This window comes from Pogona vitticeps, chromosome 4, assembly GCF_051106095.1.
Source record: "Pogona vitticeps strain Pit_001003342236 chromosome 4, PviZW2.1, whole genome shotgun sequence".
Classification (NCBI taxonomy): Eukaryota; Metazoa; Chordata; class Lepidosauria; order Squamata; family Agamidae; genus Pogona; species Pogona vitticeps.
In genome coordinates this window covers 87,514,037-87,541,096 of record NC_135786.1, presented here as the reverse complement: position 1 = coordinate 87,541,096, position 27,060 = coordinate 87,514,037, and the positions used below count along the sequence as shown (strand labels likewise).

The 27,060-nt window shown below is 42.2% G+C and overlaps 1 protein-coding gene across 3 annotated transcripts in view; it reads left to right on the top strand.

Annotated features, from left to right (window-relative positions):
• The window catches only part of MCOLN3 (mucolipin TRP cation channel 3), a 28,341-nt gene extending 1,628 nt beyond the window's left edge, over window positions 1-26,713 (top strand). Inside the window, exons 2-14 of one of the 3 annotated variants that reach the window (XM_072997891.2) lie at window positions 4,356-4,585; window positions 5,772-5,939; window positions 8,602-8,755; window positions 10,462-10,546; window positions 10,631-10,727; window positions 10,840-10,939; window positions 18,901-19,013; window positions 19,099-19,248; window positions 19,994-20,095; window positions 20,215-20,337; window positions 21,986-22,192; window positions 23,014-23,144; window positions 25,122-26,713. In XM_072997891.2, coding sequence (XP_072853992.2) covers window positions 4,358-4,585; window positions 5,772-5,939; window positions 8,602-8,755; window positions 10,462-10,546; window positions 10,631-10,727; window positions 10,840-10,939; window positions 18,901-19,013; window positions 19,099-19,248; window positions 19,994-20,095; window positions 20,215-20,337; window positions 21,986-22,192; window positions 23,014-23,144; window positions 25,122-25,305 — 1,842 coding nt within the window. In that variant the 5' untranslated portion in view covers window positions 4,356-4,357 and the 3' untranslated portion in view covers window positions 25,306-26,713. Of the gene's footprint in view, window positions 1-1,996; window positions 4,586-5,771; window positions 5,940-8,601; window positions 8,756-10,461; window positions 10,547-10,630; window positions 10,728-10,839; window positions 10,940-18,900; window positions 19,014-19,098; window positions 19,249-19,993; window positions 20,096-20,214; window positions 20,338-21,985; window positions 22,193-23,013; window positions 23,145-23,754 lie in introns of those variants that run through there. The other 2 variants (XM_020795071.3, XM_020795072.3) reach the window with 2 other exon arrangements.
• Window positions 26,714-27,060: the final 347 nt, after the last annotated feature.

The window sequence follows — 27,060 nt, the reverse complement described above, 5'->3', positions numbered from 1 at the left end:
AATACATACAGAGGTTATATGGATGCAAAGCAAAATGGATCCTGTCTTGCCTTCTGTTTCAGTCGGGGGTGATATTAGTATATTTTAAAAAAAGTAATTGGCATGAAGGACTTACTTTTGTAGGAAGTATTGCTGTACATTATCAAACATCTGGCATAATGCTGAGTGGAAAACTAATTGAGAGTTATTTCTTTGCCTTTTCCCTCTGTGCATTTGGAACATAACTGTTGCTTGCAGAGTAGTTTGGTGACAGGGTGTAGTCACTGGTTATACCTAGAGTGGAGGACATGTGGCCCTCCCCAGGTTATTTAACTGCAACTTCCATCAGCCCCATCTGTGTGACAAAACCAAGTTCAGATTCTCCTCATTTATGGTGCTCAGCAAATGAACATGGATGTGTGCTGATCCCTGCAGGAGGAAAAGTAGGAAACAGGCGAAAAATATACAAGAGCATGTTCTAAGGCAGTGGTTGCTAACCTTGGGTCTCCATCTGGGGATGTTCTTGGATTAAAACTCCCACAAGCCTTCACCACTAGTTGTGCTGGCCAAGATTTCTGGGATGTAGTCCAAGAACATCTGGGGACCCAAAGTTGGCAACCACTCTTCCAAGACGACTTTATTTTCCTGAGCCAAATGAGTGGTCCATATAATCTACCCCTGTTTAATCTCACTGGCTTGTAGAACCTTGCTAGAAAGATCTTCTTCAGTCCCCTTCATTTTCAGAGAAGGATACCAGGAATGAAACCCAGGACATTTTATATGCAAAGCACATGGTGTGCCGATTAATTGTATGTGACCCACGTAGAAGCTTCCTCTGGGAAGTCTTTATCAGAAGGCTTAGTAGTTTACTGAGTAAAAACTAAAAAGAAAAAGAAAGAAACATAACATAGGGTAGGGTTCAAAAACCCATGGCCCTCCAAATGTGTGTTAGACATCAGCTTTCATCAGCTCTAGCCAGATGAGGGATGATGGGAATTGTAGTCAAGCAACATCTGAATGGCCACACATTTGCCAGTCTTCCTGATGAAAGGGTCACACATGCATCTAAATGGACTGAAGTACATGCACAATTCATGGGATCAGCCCCTGCTCTGCCTGCCTTCCAGAAACGAGATATGTTTGAGCTGCTCTACATACTCCTCTCCCCATGAATCTAATGCAAAAGTTACGTATCTCTTACAGAAAAGAAAGACTAGAAAGAAGAAAAAGTACCCCCCCCACCAGCTGACAAGATCTCACATTAAAGAATTACCAGATGATTCTTTAATGTGAGATCTTAACAAGAATAAAAGTATGCAAAACAATCTTGGACAAATGTGATTGCTCATTCAGAATTTTATATTTGAATATGATGCAACTCAAGTGTCTAGGACACATGATAACATAAAAAAAGAGGAAGCACAGATACATTTAGTACCCATTCTACAAAATGCTGGCAAATCAGTATTTTTAATTGCAGTCACTAGGAATGCATTAGTAGCAACACATTCTGCCTCTCTTAGCTACCCATATCTTTGCTGCCCATCTTGTCATGTTCAAAATCATAAAAGGGAACAGAAAGTCCACTGACTGCTTAAATGTAAATAGTGTAGCATGTATTTTTTTTTTGCATTGCTAGTATTCTGTGCATTATACTGTACTAAACAGCGATCTTCTTTTTGACAGCTAGTGTATGTGTGATAAAGAAAAATCTGAGGTTTTTCGGATACACAGTCAATCTAAATGTTTTATACAGCAAGAGGTGGGACTTCTTTGTGGGCGGGGGTCAAGTGCAAGATGAACTTTGGACTTCTATCTAGTACAAAACTGTCTTTTTAGTTAGGAACTAGAGATGGGCAAGAAATGCCAGCTTGGTGGTTCGTCCTTGGGACCAACAGGTGTTTGGCAGTTCCCAGCCCCCTTCCTCCAGCGGATGCCCACTCTGAGGCAGTGCCCAGCTTCCCTATGCTGCCTCTGAGTGGGCACCTTCTTTCTTTCTTTCTTTCTTTCTTTCTTTCTTTCTTTCTTTCTTTCTTTCTTTCTTTCTTTCTTTCTTTCTTTCTTTCTTTCTTTCTTTCTTTCTTTCTTTCTTTCTTCCTTTCTTTCTTCCTTCCTTTCTTTCTTCCTTCCTTCCTTCCTTCCTTCCTTCCTTCCTTCCTTCCTTCCTTCCTTCCTTCCTTCCTTCCTTCCTTCCTTCCTTCCTTCCTTCCTTCCTTCCTTCCTTCCTTCCTTCCTTCCTTCCTTCCTTCCTTCCTTCAGTATTGATAGCAGGTGCCGTTCTCTGTCCTATTACATTTAATGCAATTAATTATTAACTACCGCCCAGACAGAGGAGGCTGGAGTGATCTGCCGTAATCTATTTTATCTCTTATTTGAGTGATCCTTCCATTCACACTTATTGACTTTTTTCCTCACATGAGATGGGTCCAGACAGGTCTTTGGATCACTCCAATTCGTTTCCCTTTCAATTAATGAAACTCCTCTTCCTGCCCCCTTCCCCACTTTTTCCCATAACTGTCATTCAGAAGGCTGTGTGTTAAATAAAGCAAGTGACACAGCAAAACAGCAATGCATCTACCTACCATGGCATAGACAATATTACCAATGTATCTTGTTTATCTAGAATAGTACTGCATCAGTAGGAAAAAATATATAACATTCAAACAGTGCGAGAGTAGAGGAAAACTGGGGGGGGGGGTGTTCTCCATTGTCTTTGAAGGCCACAACTCACCAAATAAATCACAGGGTCAGATAATGATGCCCACAGCTCTATTTTGGTGCAAATTAACTATCTACATGGGCTACAGAATTAGATAATTAGGAGCAGTGTGAATCACACCAAAAAAGCTAGCCTTAGCGCTGCCCAAAAAAGGAGCGGGACAGCTCTGAAAAGAGTCACCCTAAGTCAAAACATGTATGGATGCTGTAAATGGATGTGAACCAAACAACATTAAAAAGGAATCCAAATAGTCAGCTATATGCCTATCTGGATTCTATGTATGCTTACCCTGAAGTAAATCATACAGTGGTTTTACTTCTCCACTGAAATCTACAATCCTATGCATACTAACCTACTTCCTGAACCCAGTGAGTCATATTTCAAGCCACACATGCTTAAGATCAAGCTGCACCTTATTTTAAATTAATGAACTCTAGCCTCTTAACAGACTTAGCATATTTTGGTTGCTGCTACAGGTAAAACACTAAATAATTCACATGCCTTGTGCAAGAGATAGGGATAAGAGAACCAGGAAGAAGGTTGAACATGCTCTTAGCATCACCTTCCGTAAGATCAACAGAATATATACACAGAATGGCCTGGGAAAAGGGCTCTCCCCATAGCTGTCCTATATTTGCATAAAGACTCTACCCGTGCTTTGGATTGCACAAGGATAAGAAACAGAAAAGACACTGATCTGGTAAAATGTTGAAAAAAAAAGTGCTAGAGCCAAATAAGGATTTTAAGGAAAAGGATGGTTTAAAATAAAAGTAAATTCTAACTCAAATACAAGAAGGCTATAGAGGTTTAGTATTAGGATCAAGTATTTTCTGGCAGCAAAAACCCTTTTTGCTGGCAAAATTATTTTCTTTCAGCAGATCTCAGAGATCAGCTAAAAACAGGGATATGCCAGGAGAATGGCTTTGTTGATTAAGATCTGCTGGCAGAACAGCCAAATACAAGGAGGAGTGTATTGCTACATTATGCAAACCCCGAATCTTGTCCTGCCCATAGCCACAATGTCAGGACAAAATAAGGAGTGGGCAGCTGCATCTAAATACTTTCTACCACCCCCTAGGCTGGCATAAATTTGGATTTAGCAAAGTTTCTGCTAACCTAATGTTGGCTCTTCGGACCCTTGGGCATGTCAGGTGGTTAGGATGGCACTGTTTTAGTTCCTGCTTTTAGACAGATATCTTCAAATGAACTGAAACTCTTATACAAAAACAGGAACTCTGCTATAGAAATGCATTTGTTTATGGAAAATGTTTCCCTTGCTTGGTTCTAAAAATAGTGCTTTCTGTCAGTGAACTATGGGAAGGGGGGGAGGTGATGGGTAGTGTGAATTAATTTTTCTCCACTGTGTATGAATCTGCCATTCTGTGCTGTGTTTGGCTTGATTTGACTAGCTCTTGGATGTGTGTGTGTGTGTGTGTGTGTGTGTGTGTGTGTGTGTGTGTGCGTGCGTGCGTGTGCGTGCGTGCGTGCACGCGGGTGTGTACGGGTCTGGGTCTGGCACATATGGGCACTGATCTCTGTTTCCTCTTTCTTTAGATACTCTTTAGATATGCTCGTAACCACATTCTGACATGTTGTCTTAGTCATTCCAAGACTGCTAGTGTCTTTTCTGGTTTTGCCCATGGTTTATACATTCCAGCAATGGAAACTCCTGAAGTGGTTGCAAGCAGCTGCAGTTCTCATGAGGATGAAAGCCGTTATAGCTACAAGCAGCGTCCTTCAGTGTGTCAGGAGCTGCTTCTTGAAGATCAGCTGAGAAGGAAACTTAAATTTTTCTTTATGAACCCTTGTGAAAAGTTCTGGGCTCGAGGGAGGAAGCCTTGGAAACTTGGGATACAACTTCTGAAAATTGTCATGGTGACTATCCAGGTGAGATGGAGGAATTCTATATATATTTAAATGTCATTTTTGCGCAATGTTATTTGAACATGGCTTCAAGAATGTATTGGCCCTGAGCTTGAAATCATTCATGTAGAGTGCAGTCCTAACTAGCCAAGAAAACTGGAGGTCAGCTGATACAACATTAGGCCAATGGAAGTTGAGTTTAATCCAAACCTTTCCCAGATTAGAAATATTGGTAATTCCTTGGGACTACCATCAGACAGATTTTGTGCTGGCACAATGGCTATGTCCTAAGCTGCAGAAGGTTTGGATATGCCACAACTCAGCTGATCCCTTGCTCCTCTCCTTCTTGACCCCTTTTTGGTTCTGTTGACACATCTTAAGTCAGTGGAACAGTTCACTGGCAGATTCTTCTGTCAGCAGAAGTGTGAGAAGGGGTTCTGTGGCCACAACAGGTCTGCAGATGTAAGAAGGTTTCTGATGACATAAGATTTCTAGTGACTTGTTCTCAAACCACTACAGCCAGGACATCTTTGAGTTAAGGTTGCACTGTTGGAAACAGTTTGTGAAATAAATATCCAGACCTCCTTTGCATGTTGTATGAAAGCTTCAAACTCTGAAACCTAAAAAGTAAAGGGGAAATTACCTCTTTATATTTATACCCAAAAATGATTTTTTTTCCAGATAAGAGGGATCAGATCTTGTGGTCAAACAGTTGTATAGCCATCATGCTGTCTTCTGTTTTGGGGATGCTAGAAAAAAGGAATACAATCTTCCCCATCCTGGCATCCTTTGGATTTATTATACTCCAGCTCCCCTCAGCCCCAGCCAGCAGTCAAGCTGTACTGACATGTAGTCTGTTGTTTTCCATTTTGAAGATAGAACCAGGGAAAATGTCAATTTCTCTTATTCTGTTTCAAAGCTCAAGGCAGGGAGGATGGGATCAGTCACTGCTCCTGCAAGTTGTCAGCTACTGTATTGGCCAAGAGATTCTGGAATTTGTACTACAAAAAAAGCAGCACATCCTTCTTTTGCTGTGTCTACACACGCTGGCACTGGCATTAAGTTCTGATCAAACCATCTAATAGTCCTAGCCATATTTGCCCATGTTCAGTCCACTGTTGGGGAGTATAATATTAACTTTTAAACTGCTAATTTTGTCTAAAGCTAAAAACCAACTTTGAATTCTTTCTTTCTGTCTTGTGAATTCCAGCTGGTGTTTTTTGGGTTAAGCAATCAAATGGTGGTCACATTTAAAGAAGAAAATACAATTGCCTTTAAACATCTTTTTCTGAAAGGCTATATGGATCGAATGGATGATACCTATGCAGTGTATACGCAAACAGATGTCTATGACCAGATCAACTTTGCAATAAAGCAGGTATCAATTTTTATTGCTATAATACATGAAATGATCTTCCACAGAACAATATTCTCCAGTGAACATAGTACAGTATTTGACCCAATGTCATCCAGTGAGCTTTACTTGGTTTCTCAGTTCCTAAGTCCACTATGCCAGTAGTTCTTAACCTTGATTAACCCAGCTATTGTTGTTGTTGTTTAGTCATTAAGTCATGTCCAACTCTTTGTGACCTCATGGACCAGAGCATGCCAGGCTCTCCTGTCTTCCACTGCCTCCCGGAGTTTGGTCAAATTCATGCTGGTAGCTTTGATGACACTGTCCAACCATCTTAACCTCTGCTGTCCCCTTCTCCTCTTGCCTTCACTCTTTCCTAACATCAGGGTCTTTTCCAGGGAGTCTTCTCTTCTCATGAGATGGCCAAAGTATTGGAGCCTCAGCTTCAGGATCTGTGCTTCCAGTGAGCACTCAGGGTTGATTTGCTTTAGAATGGATAGGTTTGTTCTCCTTGCAGTCCAGGGGACTCTCAAGAGCCTCCTCCAGCACCACAATTCAAAGGCATCAATTCTTCGGTGGCCAGCTTTCTTTATGGTCCAGCTCTCGCTTCCATACATCACTTCAGGAAAAACCATAGCTTTGACTATGCAGACTTTTGTCGGCAAGGTGATGTATCTACTTTTTAAGATGCTATCTAGGTTTGTCATCACTTTCTTCTCAAGAAGCAGCCACCAATTTCGTGGTTGGTGTCACAATCTGCAGTGATCATGGAGCCCAAGAAAGTAAAATCTGTCACTGGCTCCATATCTTCCCCTTCTATTTGCCAGGAGGTGATGGGACCAGTGGCCATGATCTTGGTTTTTTTTATGTTGAGCTTCAGACAATTTTTGTGCTCTCCTCTTTCACCCTCATTAAGAGGGTCTTTAATTCCTCCTCCCTTTCTGCTATCAGAGTGGTATCATCTGCATATCTGAGGTTGTTGAGCCTCCATCTATAGTTCTTCAGGCACTCTGTCCACCAAATCTAGTTCCTTAAATCTGTTCTTCACTTTCACTGTGTATTCATAAGGGATTTGGTTTAGATTATACCTGACTAGCCCCAGTGGTTTTTCCTCCTTTCTTCAGTTTAAGCTTGAATTTTGCTATAAGAAGCTGATGATTAGAGCCGCAATCGGCTCCAGGTCTTGTTTCTGCTGACTGTAGAGATCTTCTCCATCTTTGGCTGCAGAGAACATAATCAATCTGATTTTGGTATTGCCCATCTGGTGATGTCCACGTGTAGAGTCACCCCTTGTGTTGTTGGAAAAAGAGTGTTTGTGATGACCAGCTTGTTCTCTTGACAAAACTCTATTAGCCTTTGTCCTTCTTCATTGTGAATTCCAAGGCCAAACTTACCTGTTGTTCCTTTTATCTCTTGACTCCCTACTTTAGCATTCCGGTCCCCTATAATGACAAGAACATCTTTCTTTGGTGTTAGGTCTAGAAGGTGTTGTAAGTCTTCATAGGATTGGTCAATTCAGCCTCTTCAGCATTGCTGGTTGGTGCATAAACTTGGATTAGTGTGATGTTGAAAGGTCTGCCTTGGATTCGTATTGAAATAATTATATCATTTTTGAGCTGTTACTGGACTGCAATTCTCAGAAGCCTTCACCACCCTGAGAACTGCAGTCCAAGAACACCCGGGTTACCTAAGGTTAGGAACCACTGTACTATATCATACTCACACTGTATGGAGTTATTCTGTACATAATCCTATAATAAAACCAGTCAATAACTCAATGAAAATAAGCCAAAATATATGATATTTCATTGGCATTATGCTATAGATTGCCTTCTTTGATAATATTCCCCACCCACCCGGCATGATGCGTAGGAATGGAAATGTTTAGGTCTTCACTTGGTACCTGCCCTTCTTCAATTAAATAAAGTCACAAGTTCAAATTTTATACATATACCTTCCCTCTATAGTGATTGCTGCTGATCAGTGTGCTGTAAACACAGCATCAGTTACATGGTCCCAGTTGCTTCCTTCCTTATCTTTAGTAAGAGCAAAGGAGAATTGGGTTTGTGTTATGGAGCTTCCTCTGAAAAAAATATTCTGTTCCTGTCCTTAATGATTATGGGAAGTTGACAAATTGTGGGTTGCCAAATATTTCACAGACTTTGTCCATATGAATAAAATTATACCCAAGAATTTGAATGTAACTATGAAAGCAAATCTAAATCATTCTAGAGAGAAACAGTAAGCATTGATCAGTTGGATGACTTCTTGGCAGATGATGATGGTTGTCATCCTTGCTCTTGATTCTTTTCCTGTAAAACATTCAAGTAATTTCCAAAGTAATTTTGAAAAATGTCAAAGGAATAAATAAAAGAGAAACAATGGTAAAATGAAAGTCGCAAGAAAATAATACTATAGTATATAATGATGAAAGCAGCTGATCTAAAATTGTACACTAAAAAAACTGTTAAACAAATCGTTTCCAAACACACTTCAAAACCATAAAGGGAAGAGACCATCAAACCTCCAAAATGTGAATCTTCCGTACTTTTGACACTACCGTTGAGAAGGCCCTGTCTCTCAAACATGTCTATCTGTTCTTTTATATCAAGAGGATGGACAGTTGAGTCCCCAGTCTTTACCTTAATTGTCAACAAAAATTAACAAGGTGTCATTTTCGGCTTAGTATTTACAGCTGCGCACCATATCTGTTGGAAATCATGCTTATGAAAAAAGAGAAGCTGAAGAGACACCTATGGCAATATGCCAATACTTCTACAAACGGGGAATCATCTGTCCTGGGAATGACACATTTGATATTGACCCAGAAATCAAAACTGGTGAGATACTCTTAACTACTTGAATTATTTTGTGTGGTTGTGTGCATGCTTTTCAGAGAGAGAAAGAGAGAGAAGATTATAAAAGTGTTACTTAAAAAAAAGATATTATTTTACAGTAGGAACTTTTCTCAAGAAGTTTAAGTAGATGCCATCTTTTGCAGTGCAACCATAGAGTATGAGATGCAGAATCCACTGCTTCCTCACAGATTAGATGCTCATTTCTGAAAGAAATGCAGGGACATGCCTCCAGTTACATTGATGTAATCAGGAACTGGTGATTCACATTGCAAGATGGACTCCAACCATTAGTGTTATCCTATGCTTCTGGAACTATCCTAAGAGCAGTCATAAATTCCATGAATTAGTACTAGGTGTTGAGATGCAGGCTCATTCATAGAGGCTTCAGTGTGGCAGGATAGGGCACCTCGAACCCTCCAGATGATGTTGGACAACCATTGGCTGTGTTGATTAGGGTAGATGGAAGTTGCAGTCCAAGAATATCTGGAAGGCGATGCGTTTTCCATCTGTGCAGTGTGGTAGTTGCAAGGCACTGAAATGCTTAAGTACTTCTCAGGTACATATGACTTGTGAACAAATGAGCATTTGCACCTGCACATTTGAGATCAAAGGCAGACATTGAATTATGTAAATAAAAATGGGCTAAAATATTTAGGTATTTGACAGACATAAAATGACACATGAAAGGTCAAAATGTTTTTCTCCTGTTATAGGTATGTCTGCAGTTATATGCTCAATGGCAGTAAAAGTGATACTGAGCACACATAGAAGCAGTTGCTTATACTACGGTAGGACCCCCTTATTCGAGGGATCAGTATCCATGGGATCAGTATCTGCTGATTCACCTATCCACAGTCTGAAAATACAGGGGTACCTCGCTAAATGATGACCCCGCTAAATGACGAATCTGCATGACGCTGACTTTTTGCTATCACTATAGCGATTCACAAAACAGCCATTCCAATGGGGGATTTTCGCTGTACATCGATTAGGTCCGTGCTTCGCAAACCGTTTGTTCACAAGACGACAGTTTTTTTGGCTCCGCAAAATGGCTGCCCTGTCTTTTCCAGACCCATGCTTCGCAGGGCAGCCATTTTTACAGCTGATCGGCACTCGCAAAATGGCTTCCCTATGGGTGATCTTCACTGGACGACGAGGTATTTTCCCCATTGGAATGCATTAAACCGGGTTTCAATGCATGCCAATGGGGAAATGGTTTTCGCATGACGATGATTTCGCTAAACAGCGATTTTCCCGGGATGGATTATCATCATCATGCGGGGCACCACTGTACTTAAAACATTAAAAGAAAAATCCTAGAAATATTTATTTCTAAAGATGAAGTTGCTGGTTCTCGCCACTAGAGGGAGCTAGAGGCCATGCTATGTATAATGTTCGTTATTAAAATAGTGTTTGCTATAATCTGCATTTTTCAGCACCTGCAGGAGGACTTGGAACCGATCCCCTGTGGGGATCTACAGTATATGGGGGTTCTTCTGTACTTAGTACTCCTGTGTTTCTTGGAGACCAAAAGTGGCCAGCTTCTGTATTTTGAAGGATCATTCTGTTCTCTAGCCAGGATTAGGGGACACCCATGCAGATGGTGATATCATAATCCTGTTCTAAGGTCTTTGTATGAAAATGCTCAACACAGATTCTTGTGTTCTTTTGTCATCTTCCCTTTACAGAATGCATTTATGTGGAACCGGTGCTGCCTTTGGAAAATAGAACAGTGGGGAGGAACCTTTTCAACTTCACTCTAGATTTCCACAGGTAAAGTGGAGTATCTGCCGCTTGTAGGTATGCATGCATATTTTTGTTGGCAGTGGTGGAATAAGATTCCAAACTGTCTTCTAGACTTGTGACTTTGGAGCTCACATTCAAGTTGAAGGCCATCAATCTTCAGACAGTTCGTCACCATGAACTCCCAGACTGCTATGATTTTACTTTGACGGTAAGCCGAAACCTGAGTTCAAAGGCTCCTCCTTCCTACTTAGCTGTAGAGCCGCAGTCACAACTGAGTTTTTTTGTAATTACTTTTTCCTCTTCCTGTTCAATCCGGACAGATAGTCTTTGATAACAAAGCACATAGTGGAAGAATTAAAATAAGTCTAGACAATGATATTTCCATCGAGGAATGCAAAGACTGGCATGTTTCTGGATCAAGTAAGTAAATACTTCTTTTAACATACTTGTTTGGATGTAAACTCAGGATTTTTATCAGGGTCATGAGGACAAATACATCTTTGCATCAAATATGTACAGAGTGGTCGCAAGACCAGATACGCGGGATATAAGTAGAATAAACAAACAAACAAACAAATAAATAAATAAATAAAGTTGTTCCCCACTCCCCCATTAAAACTGCTCCAGTTGATAATTAAGTTTCTCTATGAATCCACACCAGTGGGTTAAGACAGTGCCTGCGCTGGCCTCTCGGAATCTTCTAGAGCTAAAGAGAAAAGTAACAAAGTTTAGGTTGCCCTGTATAGCGCATGCTTCGCCCGCTAACGGCTCAGTTCCATTTTTCCGCCCGCAGAGTTGGAACCTCTCGGTTAGAGCTGTGAGATACTACTCTTTTCTACGTGTTTTTGAAACTTGGACTGTTCTCTCGATATTCCTCACCGCTGTTGCCCTGACCTCGGACAGTCTTTTGACTTCTCTTCTGCCTCTGGCGATCTGCAAGTACTCTTAATAGCTTAATTGAAGCCTATTTACCACCCACTGAGGCGCCACGCGCCTGCCGGACTCTTTCAATTTGTGTCGCTTCCCACTGTGATCAGCCTATGCCGCCTAGGAGGAAACCTTCTCCGAAGAGAGGACCTTTTCGACTCTGCTCCTCTTGCTCCAGGAAGCTCCCCTTCCAGGACAGGCATTCCCTTTGCCTTTTTTGTTTGGGAGAATCACATTCGGTCTCCCATTGCAGGCATTGCAAGGAGTTTACTAAGGTCACCCTCAAGGCTCGCCAGCAGCGCTTGAAGTATTCCCTTTGGAAACAGACTTTGTCTGCTTCTCAGCCCTCAGAAATGGAATCCCTTCCCTCAACATCTGTGGTCCGTTCTGAGGTTAGAGTGGTTCCACCTCCAACGTCAGAACCCTCTAAGAAAAAACCTAAAGATAAAGACAAACCTAAGAAAAAATCATCTGCAAAGAAATCACTTACCAGCACTTCGAATCAGAATGTTTCCTCCAATGGGTCTTCTAATCCAGTGGTTCTTAACCTTGGGTTATTCAGGTGTTTTTGAACTGCAACTCCCAGAAACCCCAGCCAGCACAGCTGGTGGTGAAGGCTTCTGGGAGTTGCAGTCCAAAAACAGCTTAGTAACTCAAGGTTAAGAACCACTGTTCTAATCCACCGAAGCCTCAACATCTGAAACAGAAAAAGACCTCTGTTAAACCTAAACCGAAGTCGAAGGAGCTTACCTTGATCGTGCCTCCGGTTTCAACGTCTCTTCCATCTCCCATATTCGAAGATTCATCCCGTGACCATGACTCGATGTCGGAAATGGCTGCCTCTCTCCCTCCCAGACAGGAACCCCCTGTTGTTGTCGAGAAATCACTGACGGCTAGCCAGCTAGTTCAAACAATTGCTGGCATAACCAATGCCCCTTATAGCCCTATTTTAACAGGGCGGGCGACTAGATCCCGATCGTCGACGCCGGGATCTCTAGGCTCCAAGTCTCCACCTACTTCACTGCGGAGACCTGAAAAGCCTACTGAAGTTCCCTCTCCTTGGCACCCGAGGTCGGAGCAGGATGAGGAACTTCCACCAAAGAAGCTTTGACGCCATCGCAAACGTAAACATGCCTCCGGTGTCAATAGGTGTAAGAAGCATCATCGTCAGGACGACTCTTCTTCAGATTCCGATGACAGCACTGACAGATGGAGGTCACGCCATCGACGTCGAAGGAGGGACTATTCATTGGAGTCCTCCTCGACCTCGAGGGACCGGAGGAGGCGGAGAAAGAGGGCATGCTATACCTCTTCGTCCTCATCCTCCACTTCACCTCCAAGGAAGCATCGACACCGAAAGCACTCTGGTGTCACTAAGCATGCACCGTCGACGTCGACCGATAAAGGGGTCTCCACGTCGACAGCCTCAAAGACTGATCCCGTTACTGGACAATCTCAGACTACACATCCAACTGTTCCTCACAAATCCGCTGGGAGCAAGGATAAAGGTCAGCATCCTAGCATCCTCCAGACATCTGACGAGGATAGCCGAGCCCTCCAAAGTTCGTCTGACCAGGAGGAGGAAGTTACTTCTGAAGCCTCCTTAGAGACTCCCCTTTCAAGAGAACCCTTGGGGTCTGATGTGGCCGACATTCATCCATCTTCCCCATCTGAGGACTTTTCATCCTATTCCCAGATGGTGTCTAGAATGGCTACCACCTTGAGGCTAGAGAGAGAAAAGTCACCAACCCGTGAGGATGACCTGATTTTTGGGGACATTAACAAAGAAAGGCCCCATCCCGTCAGTCTGTCGTATGTGCCTGAACTTTTAGACCTCATTATGGAGTATTGGGAGCATCCGGCAAGCTCCACATCTATGTCGCAGAGAATTGAGCATGTGTACCGCGTCCATGGTCCTAGGACTTCCTTCTTACTTAAGCATCCTGTGCCTAACTCACTCGTGGTCGAGTCTAGTGCAAGTAGGATTCCTACTAAGGGCCATCCAACTCCTACCAACAAAGAAGGAAGAGAACTAGAAGTGTTGGGCCAGAGACTTTACACCATGACCACCTTTGCCCTAAGGGCCCTTAACTATTTAGTGGCCATGGGTGCCTATCAAAAACAACTTTGGGCAAGAGTGTTACCAGCCCTCCAAGTTGCCCCGGAAGACATCAGGCAAATGTGTCTCAATGCACATGCAGAGGCATTAACTGTCTCTAAGCATCAGTGCCTAGCTTCTCGACACGTCGCAGACGCCACTGCCAGGAACCTTGCCTCCATTATCACTTTAAGAAGGCATGCTTGGCTTAGATCTGCCAACATAGTGGATGATATTAAGGTCAGGATTAAGAACTTGCCGTTTGACGCTTCTGGCCTCTTCAGTGAGAAAACGGATGAAAACCTTGAGAACCTGCATAAGAGTAAGAAGACGGCGAAGTCTTACTCTATTCAGCAACAACCTAGAACCTTTAAGTTTCAATGGCGCCCTAGGTTCCCTCAACAGACATACCAGCAATCCACCTCTTCGGCCTATCGCTCCTTCCATACTCAGGTTCCTCCACGATCATCTCAAGCTTCATCGTCAACCTCCAGTTTTAAGCCTCAGTCTAACAAACGTCAGTCATACAAGCCTTCTGGATGAAAGTCCAAACAATATCTTTGACTTTCCCAGAATCATCTCAGACACTCATCACACAACCCGCCTATTTCCTTATCTTCACAATTGGCTCAAGATCATGCAGGACTCATAGGTCTTGAACATTATAAGCTCAAGCTACTGGCTGGAGTTTATAGAATTGCCGCCTCTAGGATGGATCAACCCTACTTCGTTCGATCCCATCCTAGAAGAAGAGATTCTCACCCTTCTACAGAAACAGGCCATCCAGACGGTACCACATCAAGACATCCCCAACGGGTTCTACTCCCGGTACTTTACAGTACCCAAGAAGGACGGCGGCCTAAGACCAATTCTGGATCTGAGGGACCTGAATTCTTACCTCAGACCACAGCGCTTCAGGATGGTCACTCTGGAAGGAATCATCTACCTGCTGAAGAAGGGAGATTGGTTCGTGGTTGTGGACCTCAAGGATGCGTATTTCCATGTTACCATTCATCGGAAATACAGTGGTGCCTCGCTTAATGAGCACACCGTATAACGACGAAATCGCATAGCGATCTCTTTTTTGAGATCGCTAATGCGATCGCTTACCGATGGCCTCTATGGCCAAAACTCGCATTGCGAAGATCGGTAAGCATTTCGCTTACCGATCTTCGCATTGTGATGCGGGAAATCAGCTGTTCGGCAGCTCCAAAATGGCCGCCGGATGACCCAAAATGGCTGCCACAACCATTTTTGCGCCCTGCCCTCGCTTACCGAGGGCGCGAAAATGGCGGCACTATGAGGAAACTTTGCTTAACGGTGAGTATAGAAGCCATTGGAATGCATTAAACTAAGTTTAATGCGTTCCAGTGGCATTTTGCATCCCGTTTAGCGATGTTTCCTCATAGCGAGGGTTAATCCAGAACGGATTAATCTCGCTATGCGGGGCACCACTGTACAGGAAATACTTACGCCTGAAGTCATGGACACCATATATCAGTACGTGGCCCTTCCATTCGGTCTCTCCACTGCACCGAGGAACTTCACTAAGTGCATGGCTCCGGTGGCAGCTTACCTGTGTCTCCAAAGAATTCAAAGTTACCCCTACATCGACGATTGGTTGATTGTGTCCAGATCCAAGGCACAAGCAGTCAAGGACAGTAACCAGGTCCTTCAGACTTTACAAGCGTTGGGATTCTCCATCAACTACGAAAAGTCCCACTTGGAACCTTCACAGGTAATGGACTATATAGGGGCACGTCTGGATTCTGTGCATGCACACATGTTTCTACCTCCAGAACGTATTCGAAAGATCAGAAAGGCAGTTCGGAGATTCAGACCCCGGGGCAAAGTCTCGGCCAGACTGCCACAACACCTGTGGGCCTCATGGCATCAACAGCTTGCACCCTTCCTCATGCGTGCCTCAAGATGCGCTCACTCCAATCCTGGCTACTGACTCTGTTCGATCCTATGGTAGACAGTCAACACAAGTGACTCAAGGTCACACCAGAGCTCGCAGATCAACTTCAGTGGTGGACGTTCCTACCACATCTACTGATAGGACGGCCCTTCCGTCCCCTACAACTCACACGGCAAGTGACAACAGATGCCAGTCCCCTGGGCTGGGGAGCCCACTGCGACGGCCATCAAATCCATGCACTGTGGTCCCCTCAAGAAGCCTCGCTCCATATCAATCACCTGGAGTTGATTGCGGTCATAAAGGCACTGAGAGCATTTCTTCCCCTTGTGAAAGGCGGAGCGATACAATTGGTCACAGACAACACTACGACCATGTTCTATGTGAACAATCAAGGGGGAACACGGTCAAAGTCTCTTCTGTTTCTAGCTGTCCAGTGGCCATTCATGTCTCCACGTCGGACAATCAGTTAGCAGACGAACTGAGTCACCGTTCGTTCCAATCTCACGAGTGGGAGCTGGATCAAGAGATGTTTCTAACTCTCTGCCGCAGGTGGGGTCGGCCTGTCATAGACATGTTCGCAACAATGGCCAACAGGAAATGCGAGAATTATGCCTCCCGTGCGGGAAGAGGAGAAGGATCCCTAGGGGATGCATTTATGATCCCGTGGAACAAGGGATTGCTCTATCTCTACCCACCAATACTATTCTTCAGAGGGCCCTACATACATACATACATACATACATACATACACGCACGCATGCACGCACGCACGCACGCACACATACATACATACATACATACATACATACATACATACATACATACATACATACATACATACATACAGTTGTTCCCCACTCCCCTATTGAAACTGCTCCAGTTGATAATTACGTTTAGAAGAGGTAACTGGGTCAGTCTGTGCTAGCATGTCAGGCAAAGAAAAACATAGCACCTTAAAAGAGTAACTACTGTATTTTAAAGTGAGCTTTTGTGGACAAGTCCATTTCCTCAGACACCTTAATTCTATAATGGAGAAAAAATTTCTTTTTTTTTATATATACACACACACACACACACACACACACACACACACACACACACACACACACACACACACACACACACACACACACACACACACACACACACACACACACACACACACACACACACACACACACACACACACACACACACACACACACACACAGAGCAAATACCACTTTCCACTTTAAGAAGAGGGGTTTTCCTCAGAACTTCAGCAAGGGGAAGAGAGGATTAAAACCCTCCTATCTGGCCATACTGACTCGATTGATTACCACCACCCTCGCAGCTGATGCAATCTGCATTTTAGAAACAAAAGGAAAAGTGACCATTTCACAACATCTCTACTTGGGCACACAAAAGACTTCAAAGAAAAGTGCCTCCTTTCCCCAGGGTCACGTTCACCTTGATAATTCAGGATTGTTTGGTTTTGACAAAAATGGATCCTGGCACCGGAGCAAAACATCCAAGTCATCATCTAACTGCAATGATTACATTTGTTGCAATTTAGAAGCAGGCCCCATGTCTCAGAGAGATATGGTAATATGTGGCTATGGCAACCATGTGTTTGGATTATGCAGTAGCTTCACCAAAATTATAATAGAATGTTAGTCCTCACTGAACAGACTCAGGTTAACATATGAAGTAGATTCCAGAAAAAAGGTCATGCAGCCAACTACTTAAAAATGACACTTGGGGCACTTAAGAACTGTGCTATTTGAAAAGCAGAAAACTTAAAAAGAGTGTTACTTTCCAGAGGTAATTGCAAAGTGCAGGATTATTGGATTTGGAAAAAATGGAACTTTATATTTTGAAATAAAATTAAGTAGTTGTTTAGTCGTGTCCGACTCTTCGTGACCCCATGGACCAGAACACACCAGGCCCTCCTATCTTCCACTGCCTCCCGGAGTTGGGTCAAATTCATGTTGGTAGCTTCCATGACACTGTCCAACCATCTCGTCCTCTGTCATCCCCTTCTCCTTTTGCCCTCACATTTTTCCAACATCAGGGTCTTTTCCAGGGAGTCTTCTGTTCTCGTGAGATGGCCAAAGTATTGAAGCCTCAGCTTCAGGATCCGTCCTTCCAGTGAACACTCTGGAGTTACAAAGAACCTGCAAATGCATATTTTCATGAAGTTGCCACATCAACAGGAGAAGCCGTTTATCGATACTTGTGGACTCAAAGCAGATTTGAAATCTATGACAGCTGCATATAGAGCATTACCTTTAGGGGCAGAGTATTTAGATGCCAGGTGGTGTAAGATAAGACCCTGGTCTATGGTGGATCTTCCCAGCCTAAATCCGGCTTGTTCCTCTGAATGATCAGAAAAGATGTTGGATTGTTTGGTGCCAGCCTCTAAATTCAGTATACATGCAATGAGGAATGTAAGTGTATGAGTTATGTGTGTTGTTTGTTGTTTAGTCGTTAAGTCGTGTCCGATTCTTCGAGACCCCATGGACCAGAGCACGCCAGGCCCTCCTGTCTTCCACTGCCTCCTGGAGTTTGGTCAAATTCATGTTGGTAGCTTGGATGACACTGTCCAACCATCTCGTCCTCTGTCGTCCCCTTTTCCTCCCACTTTCCCAACATCAGGGTCTTTTCCAGGGAGTCTTCTCTTCTCATGAGATGGCCAAAGTATTGAAGCCTCAGCTTCAGGATCCGTCCTTCCAGTGAACACTCTGGGTTGATTTCAGAATGGATAGATCTGATCTCCAAATTAAGTAGATCTGCTGAATTTGTACACTAGCTAGCATACCCTACTGATATGAATGCATTATTGCAGTGAATGTTTTTACACCTACGGTATTAAAATTGTGACTGTGGGGCACAGGAAAACTTCTGTGTTTCTATCAATCAATATACTAGGGTCCCCAACAATTTTCCAATCATGACCCCTTTTATAATAGCCAAATAACCTGCAACCACTACCATGTTTTCATAAAAAGGCATTTTAATGGAGTAAATCTGTCTCTTCTCAGAAAGTAGAGGTTTCTTTCTCCCACCAAAGGGCCTGTTTCTCATACATACTGTACATATCAACACTAACACTAATCCTGATCTGAAAGGTGAAGGAAGGAATTATTAAACAAGGGCTACATCACATATAAGGTGACCCACAATCCCTCAGAAAACACTTCACAACCCCTTTGGGGGTCATGACCCCCAGGTTGGAGAACATTGAAACAGACCAGTGAAAAGGGAAAGCACACGTAAAATAAGGTTGCAGGACCATGTTTCTTGGCTTGGAATCTGTAAAGGAAAGCCTTGATGATGATGATGACAACGATGATACACAGGTGAATGGATATGAATCCATATAAGTTCTAGAAGGGAAACCAGATGTCTAGTATATATGTCAAAATAAACAAAATTTTGGAATTTCTTTTGCAGTACAGAAGAATACCCACTACATGATGATCTTTGATGCCTTTGTCATATTGACATGTCTAGTATCACTGATTCTCTGCACACGATCTATAATTAAAGGAATTCGCTTACAGAGGGTGAGTTTAAGTTCATCAGTGTTTCCTTTGAGATGTCACTTCAACTTAACAACAATTTTTCCCCTCTCCCACCCAACTGCTTCAGGAATTTGTGTCATTTTTCCAACATCATCACAAAAAAGAAATATCTTTTGCTGAGCAGATGGAGTTTGTCAATGGATGGTATATCATGATCATAATCAGTGATGTTCTTACCATAATTGGTTCTACACTAAAGATGGAAATACAGGCAAAGGTAAGATGTTGGTATGCTTGACAGAAAATAAAAGCATACATTGAAATCCAACCTGTTCCTCTGCTCCAAAATTATCTCTGTTAAATCAGCTATTAGTATTTTGTTCTTCTTATTTAAGTGTTTAAAAATGCACCCTTCACATGGTTCTGAATAATCCTGTTTTTATATTTTCTTACTAACTGAGTCTGTGTCTAGGCGAGCAGAAGGTGTGACGGCTGGTCCATTAGGGCAAATGAAATGCTATTTTATTTATTTATTTATTTGATTTATACACCGCCTATTTGGACTACCAAACCACTCTAGGCAGCTATCTCACCTCAGGCTCAATCTATGCCCCACCAGCGTACTCTGGCCAGTCACTGTCTCTCAGCCTGAGGGACTCAATCTTACAGGGTTGTTGTAAGGATACAGTAGGGAAGAGAACTATTGCCCCAGTCTTGAACTAATTGGTGAAAAGGCAGGATATAAATGAAACAGATAAACAAAGAAGATCAGACTTATCTAAAACAGCTTGCCAGAAATGGAGTCTACATATCAAGTGTTATCTCTGGGACTCAGTTTGATAAGATCTTCGAAAACATTTGGTCCCAGTATATCTTACTTGCCTTCACCTTCACCCTGCCGTACACAATGTGGTTCCTGTCACCCACATGCAATTATATCATAGTTGCATTGTTAAGCCTATGGGAAGAAGCCCATTTTGAACACAGGCTAATCTCTTTCCTTGTTTTTATCTTCTGTATAGAGTCTGTCAAGCTACGATGTCTGCAGCATCCTTCTAGGAACCTCCACCATGCTTGTGTGGCTTGGAGTGATTCGCTACCTTGGCTTCTTTCAGAAGTACAATGTAAGGGTCTTCATGTTCCTTGTGTGGTTTTTTTGAAATTGCTGAATAGCTGTATTGAATGTGTGGCTGATGTCTCATGAGTGATTCTGGGAATTATGTTGCCTTTCTTTTTCTTTTAGCTGCTTATTTTGACACTACGTGCAGCATTGCCCAATGTCATCCGGTTTTGCTGTTGTGCTGCTATGATTTATCTGGGCTATTGTTTCTGTGGATGGATTGTGCTGGGCCCATATCATGACAAGGTATTGCAAGCCAGCTATTTGTGTTTTGAATCTCTTGCAACTAAATTACCTTTTCCAAATTTTAAATCTTTCTATAAACACATGAGAAGATGCCCCTCTGATCAACATGTGTGTGGCAGCTCAATCTGTCTGCTCAGTTTACCCCCAGATAAATAGAAAGGATTTCACATAAGGCAACTTAATAAAACTGCAGTTCTTCTTCGTGGCCTCTGTGAATACACACATATGGGTTTAGTCTGCGCCTGCGCTGACATTCTCAGTTTCTCTATCTATCAAATGTTATCTTGGTTTGAGACTCCAGTTTTCCTCTTCATGAGTAGAACTGCTCCTGTTCATACAAATAATACCACAGGAAACTGATGTCTAAAACAGTGGTTTCTAAACCTTTTGGCATCATGTCCCCTTTTGATTTTTTTTAAATAAACCCTTAAACCTCCCTATCTCTCATTTAAAATAATCCAAACCCTCCCTTTTAACAAAAAATTAAACTTTAAATTAAACACAAATACTTGATAAACCATTTTAAGTCAATTAAAACTAAGCACAGAGGTTTTAGTGAGGAACCTGAAGTCTGATTAAATATCTGCGCACCCTGCTGCTCCCACCCAGTGCAGGGTTGATGGGCAAACCCTCCTCCATTCTTGTTTCCATTGACTCTACATAGTCTGACTCAGCAACAACGCTGTTTATTGGGAGAGGAGGATGGGAAGCAAACGGGCTCAGGGGTTCACTCAAGGGCAGAGTTAATCACACTTGCTCCTGCACAGTCCCAGTCTGACCCAGGCCCTGAATTAACTCCACAGGGGCCTGCAAGTCTCTAGTTTCTTTCAAAAGAGGTATTCACAGGGACAAGAGGTGGGGGCTTGGAGGAATGATGGCTTATGTTCTCATAGCCTAGACAAGGTTCAAACCTCACCAGAGCTGGCTGGTGAAGACGCCACTGCCACTCTTTCTGCCTTTTCCACCTCTGAGTAGGCACGGGGGCCCCTTGGTTCATCGCAGGCTGCTGGTGATGGTCATGGCACCTGGGCAGGAAGCAGAGAGCTGTGCTAGCAGGCTGCTTTGCCCCCAAGGCAGTTGGAGCTGGAGGAGGACCCTGGTCCAAGGGTCGTCTTGATAAACGTAGTACTTAGTCCTCCCTGACTCCCCAACTTCTTTGGCACTCAGTGCCTCCTCCAACTCCCTCCTCCTCGGGATCCAAAGCTTCTCCACCAGGACACAGGTGACGCTCATCTTCCGCAGACCTCCTCTAGGTTTCCTCCATCACCTTTTATGGATGCCAGCTAGAAAATAGCTCTAACTTCTCATCTTTCTCCATGTGATTTCCATTTGAGGCCACCTTCTTCCTCTCCCAGACTTGTTGTTCCTGCTCAGCATCTGCCTCGGACCCAGCCGTGGCCAGATCTGAGGACCCTGGTCGGGTGTCCAGGGTGAGGGCCAGTAGATCCCTAGGAACGCCAGTGTAGACTGCCTCACAATATCCTGGGCAGGGCACACCCAAAACCTGTATTAAGTGTAATGATCATCCATAAATAAAAAGGTAATATTTTGATGAAGCTTACACTTACACTGCAGGTCTGTTGGAAACAATCAGAAAGCTATATAAATAACTAATTTTTGATCTTGTTTTTGGCTTCTTTTCTTCAAGTTCCGGTCCCTGAACATGGTTTCTGAATGTCTCTTCTCTCTAATAAATGGAGATGATATGTTTGCCACTTTTGCAAAAATGCAGCAGAAAAGTTATTTGGTTTGGTTATTCAGTCGGATCTACCTCTACTCTTTCATTAGCCTGTTTATCTACATGGTTCTGAGTCTCTTCATTGCCCTTATTACAGATACATATGAAACAGTTAAGGTATGTGTGACTCTTTCTAACAAGTAAAGAGTTAAAATGATTGTTTGATACCTAGATATCAGAGTTGCTAAAACATCTGAAATAAGGATCTTACTGATATTCAAGTTACAGTATTTTTTTAAAAAAACTGTCACATGCATATTTGGAATCTAAAAATGTTTCTAGAGTTTTAATTATGTGTTTGAAATAGTTCTGGATATGTAATATCTGGAACCCAGCTGAAAAATCGTGCTGGTGTGAGCCCATCAGTGTAAATTTCAGGTGTGTACTGCTACAATTTAAGAAGTCATCTTAGGCATTTGTTGCTGTGCACTGTTCCATTTGCTGATGAATTCACAGCTGATATTTATGCTAATTGATTTACATGGGTGGGTGTACCTAATCAGATTCTGGGCAAATATTTAATAATTACAGATACCAATTAGCCTGTAGTTTCTTTTAAGACATCAGTAGAGCAGGGTAGTACAACTTGTAGCCCTCCAGACATTGTTGTTCTCATCTTTCATCATTGGCTTTGCTAACTTGGTCTGATAAGACTTAGTACTCCAATATTTGAAGGACCATGAGTTGACTCCTTTACAACAGATGTTCTAGGTTCACAGAGCAGGCTGGCAAATATGTACCTCTCCTTATATTAGTGGACTAAAACTCCACACAGCCCTAGCCAACATAGGCGCCAATTTGCACCCTTCTTGTCAAAATGAGTGGTGGAAGACAAAGGCTGTGTTGGCCAGTAATGATTAAAATCCTAATCCTTTATTCATTTGTCTAATTTGATTTGTCTGAGTTACACTACACTGAGACTAAATAACTTTTTTTAGCATTACCAGCAAGAAGGCTTTCCAGAGACAGAACTTCATATGTTCATTGCACAGTGCAAAGATTTGCCGAACTCTGGAAAGTACAGATTAGAAGACGAAGGACCGATAACCATCTTCTGCTGTTGCAAAAGGTTAGTGGCTGACAGTGGCACAATCTGTTTCCTCTTTTTATTCATCATGTTATAGTTTATGCATTTTTATTGCTTTCTATTAAACAGTTTATTCTTCAGAAATATTTCATCCATCTGCGTAAGCCTGGTGAGGTTGAAAAGGTAGTCTCTTTACATCCCAAAGATAACATCATACTAATTTATTTCAAGAGACAGAAACCTTTTATAACTGGAACAGAACACACAAGTGTTAAGACATGCTCATAAGGAACCCAAAGTACCTTTGCAGTAAGAAGCAAAATATTGTCCTCTGCCATAAGAGACTTTTAGTGTGTGACTGTAAAAAAAAATCACACTGCATGTGCCACAATAGTACCGAGACAAAAATAAAGCATATAGATCAGGTCAGATACTGCACATATCCATATTCAAGAAAATGATCAGATGTGCAGCATGATAAAACAGCAGGTTTACTGGAAGTCCACCTTGAGCTCAGTGAGATTTCCCTGTAAGTAGTTTTCTTTATGATTTCCAGTCGTTGTGTTTTAGAAAGCAAACAATCTTCTTTTTCCCCTTATCTTTTTCTGTATACAGATAGATAACATACTTCCTTTTCTTCCCCACCTTTAAGGTCATAATGAAAGTACTGGCAAGAATTCTTCATTTGATTTGGGGATTCAGGAAAGGCACATTTATCACAGATTCTCAACGTGGAAACTGTTGTACTTAAGACACAACACTCTCACCAAGACTCCTGCAGCATTAATCAACTTAAAATCTGTCCAGGACTGTGTTAACTCAGGTTTATTAACCAAGTTCTAATTATTGTACAATGCATACACTTGAATTGCTCCAGAAAGCACAGCAAGACCACTGTGTTATAGTGGCATTAGTGCATGCTCTACCATCCTATCACTATCATAATCCTACAGTGGCAATTGCACACTTAATTAGTTAAACTTACAGTAGGTGCTTTGTTCCTTCTTGTTCTCTTGCACACAGTACTTGTAGAGGTTAGATCACTGTCATAGAATTTCTGGGTGATTTGAAGTAGATCAGACAATTGTTGAATAATGACACTTCCCAAAAAAATTCTGCTTAAATGAAGGAAGTGCTTACATTCAAAACAGATACCAAAGCTTGAAATTCTATGTGTGCATGGCTTTTGAAATAGGCTGTAGCTGTTGATAGGGACGTGGTGGCATTGCAGGTTAAGGTGCAGAAGCCTCTATGCTACAAGATTAGAAGACCAGCAGTCGTAAGATCGAATCCACACGGCGGAGTGAGCTCCTGTCAGCTCCTGCCAACCTAGCAGTTCGAAAGCATGTAAATGCATGTAGATAAATAGGGACCACCGTTCCGTGTCTAGTCGCGCTGGCCATGTGACCACAGAAACTATGGACAAATGCTGGCTCTGCGCCTTGGAGACGGGGATGAGCACCGTACCCTAGAGTTGGACAGAACTGGACTAAATGTCAAGGGGAACCTTTACCTTTACCTTGCTGTGAAGAATATTGGTTGTTCCTATTCAGCAACATCTGGAGGACCAAAAGTTGCACCCCCCAGTTTGAATAATTTCTAAAAATGTTCTCAAGAGAGCTGTAACTAGGGCAAGGTGACCAGGGTTTTGATTTAAACAGTGCAAAATTTTGCTACTGGAAGGGCACAAGCCCACCCCTTGGTATTTGTTACTAGGAAGGTGTGAAGCTGCTCTCCCTGAGTATGTGTATCATCTCCAACTGCTACTCCCTAGGCAGAAAAAAATACAAAACAGGCAGCTACATTACAGCATCAACCAATGCTGACCGAAGTGTTCCTCCTCATTCTGTCCTGTACATGTTACCCAAGCTTAACCAATAAGGCAGCAAAGCCTTAAGCACCAAAATTGCTAGTTATGGCTTTGGTACATATTGTCAAGTACATATTGTCTCAGAGAACAAAGCAGAAGATTGAAAATTACTCTGTGACATGTTACACACTCATCTGTATGTTCTCTAGGCCAGGGAAATGTCACCTTGATGATAGTCAAAAAGGTTTAACCAAGGACAGCAAGAACTGGCAAAATGAGGGTGTCAACTCTCATTCGGAAAAGAGCATGCAGATACAGAAGTTACGTACCTCTCTTGGTGTGGATATGTCTCTTATCAATCAGTATAATCAGGGATTGAGACTGAAATTCTAAAATGATGAGACAGAATTACAGTGGTGCCTCGCAACACGGGCACTCCGTTTAACGACAAAACCGCATTACGTCGAGGTTTTTGCGATCGCAAGAGCGATCACAAAACAACATTTTGAATGGGGGGATTGTTTCGGGAACCGTTTTTCGCTTCCCAACAATCAAAACAGCTGATTGTCAGGGTTTCAAAATGGCCACCGGGTGCTCAAAATGGCTCCCTGCTGTGTTTAGGGGCCATTTTTCGCTGCACAGGCACCCGAAAATGGCTGCCCCTATGGAGGATCTTCGCTGGATGGTGAGTTCTTAGCCGATTGGAATGCATTAACCAGGTTTTAATGTGTTTCAATTGCTTTTTTATTTTCGCTTTACATTTTCATTCTACAGCGATTTCGCTGGAACGAATTAATGTCGTAATGCGAAGCATCACTGTAAACAGGGCCAGTAGGAATCATTTTATTCTTGTATTTAGCTTTTTGTTTGTTTTGTTGTTTTACAGCATCGTAACAAAGAGAAGTGTTTGTTGCCAAGGGCTGGATTCAGATAGATGACACACATGTCCAAGCAAAGGAGATGCAGGAAAAGGGAAATTTTTTCATACTTAAGATCATACGGCTTTCCCAATGTTATCTGACTAGCCAGCATTCCTCACCACTAGCTATGATGGTTAGGGCTGACTGGAGCTTTGGTCCAGTAACACGGAGGGGGGGAGACACATTATTCCTGTTTTTTCTTGAGAAACATGGATTTGGTCTTGACATATTTTTTACATAGACGCTGCAATTTATTTTAGAGCAGCTTTTAAAAAAGTCTTTTTGCCACTCTTCCAGCTACAGTGGACAGAGATTTCATACTTAAAATGCAGTGGAAGAGAGAAACTCTTATTTTTCACATTCCTTACAACACTAAATAAAATGGGAATACACTAATAAAAGGAAGGGCGAACACACCTTTCCAAATCAAGTTCTGTATGCAGAATGGTATATTTTTTCAATACTTTGTTTAGGAAGTGCAGACTGATTGCAATAAGATAGGAATGGGCTGTACCATTCCTAAATATAATTCTTAACTTCTTTGCAACTTGTGATATAGATCTTAGACTTGTTCAACAGTGGTCCAAAACTCTGATGTGGAACTTTACTTTTACAGATGCCTATTTTGCTTTTCTGAATTTAATATGAAAGCAAATGTGAAAAAGAATGGAAATCTATTTTTTAGTGCTCTCAAATTTTCAGATGTAAAAAATTCATGGCAGAGTACTTGAATGAGCAGCAAGACATTTTTATGTACTGTGTACAAACTTTGGAAAGTTTTATGTATATGCTGTCTGTTCACATTTTGTAGGAAGATGTTATAATAATAAATATTGTACAATAAATATTAACATTAAGAATAAATATTTGTTTAAACTATACATACTCATTGTTCCTTTTTAATATCTGTACTAGTTTTAAATCGTGTGGCTGAAATTGGCATATCTGACTTCATTCTAAGGCAGAGAAAGATCTGCAATTAAAAGGAAACAGCTGTGCAAACCTGCAAGGTTGAATGACTGCAAAAGAACCGTAGTTCCACCTGCTATTAAAATACATTATGCCTGTCTTCTAGATTACAGTCTATAACAAGTAAATAGCTGTAATGAACAAGATGGACCCCATGGCATCTCTGATACAAAGAAAACCTGGAAGAACCATACAGTCACAGAATTGCAATGTAGTTTCATCACTTAAAATAAGATGCACAGAAGACACTAGAAAAGGA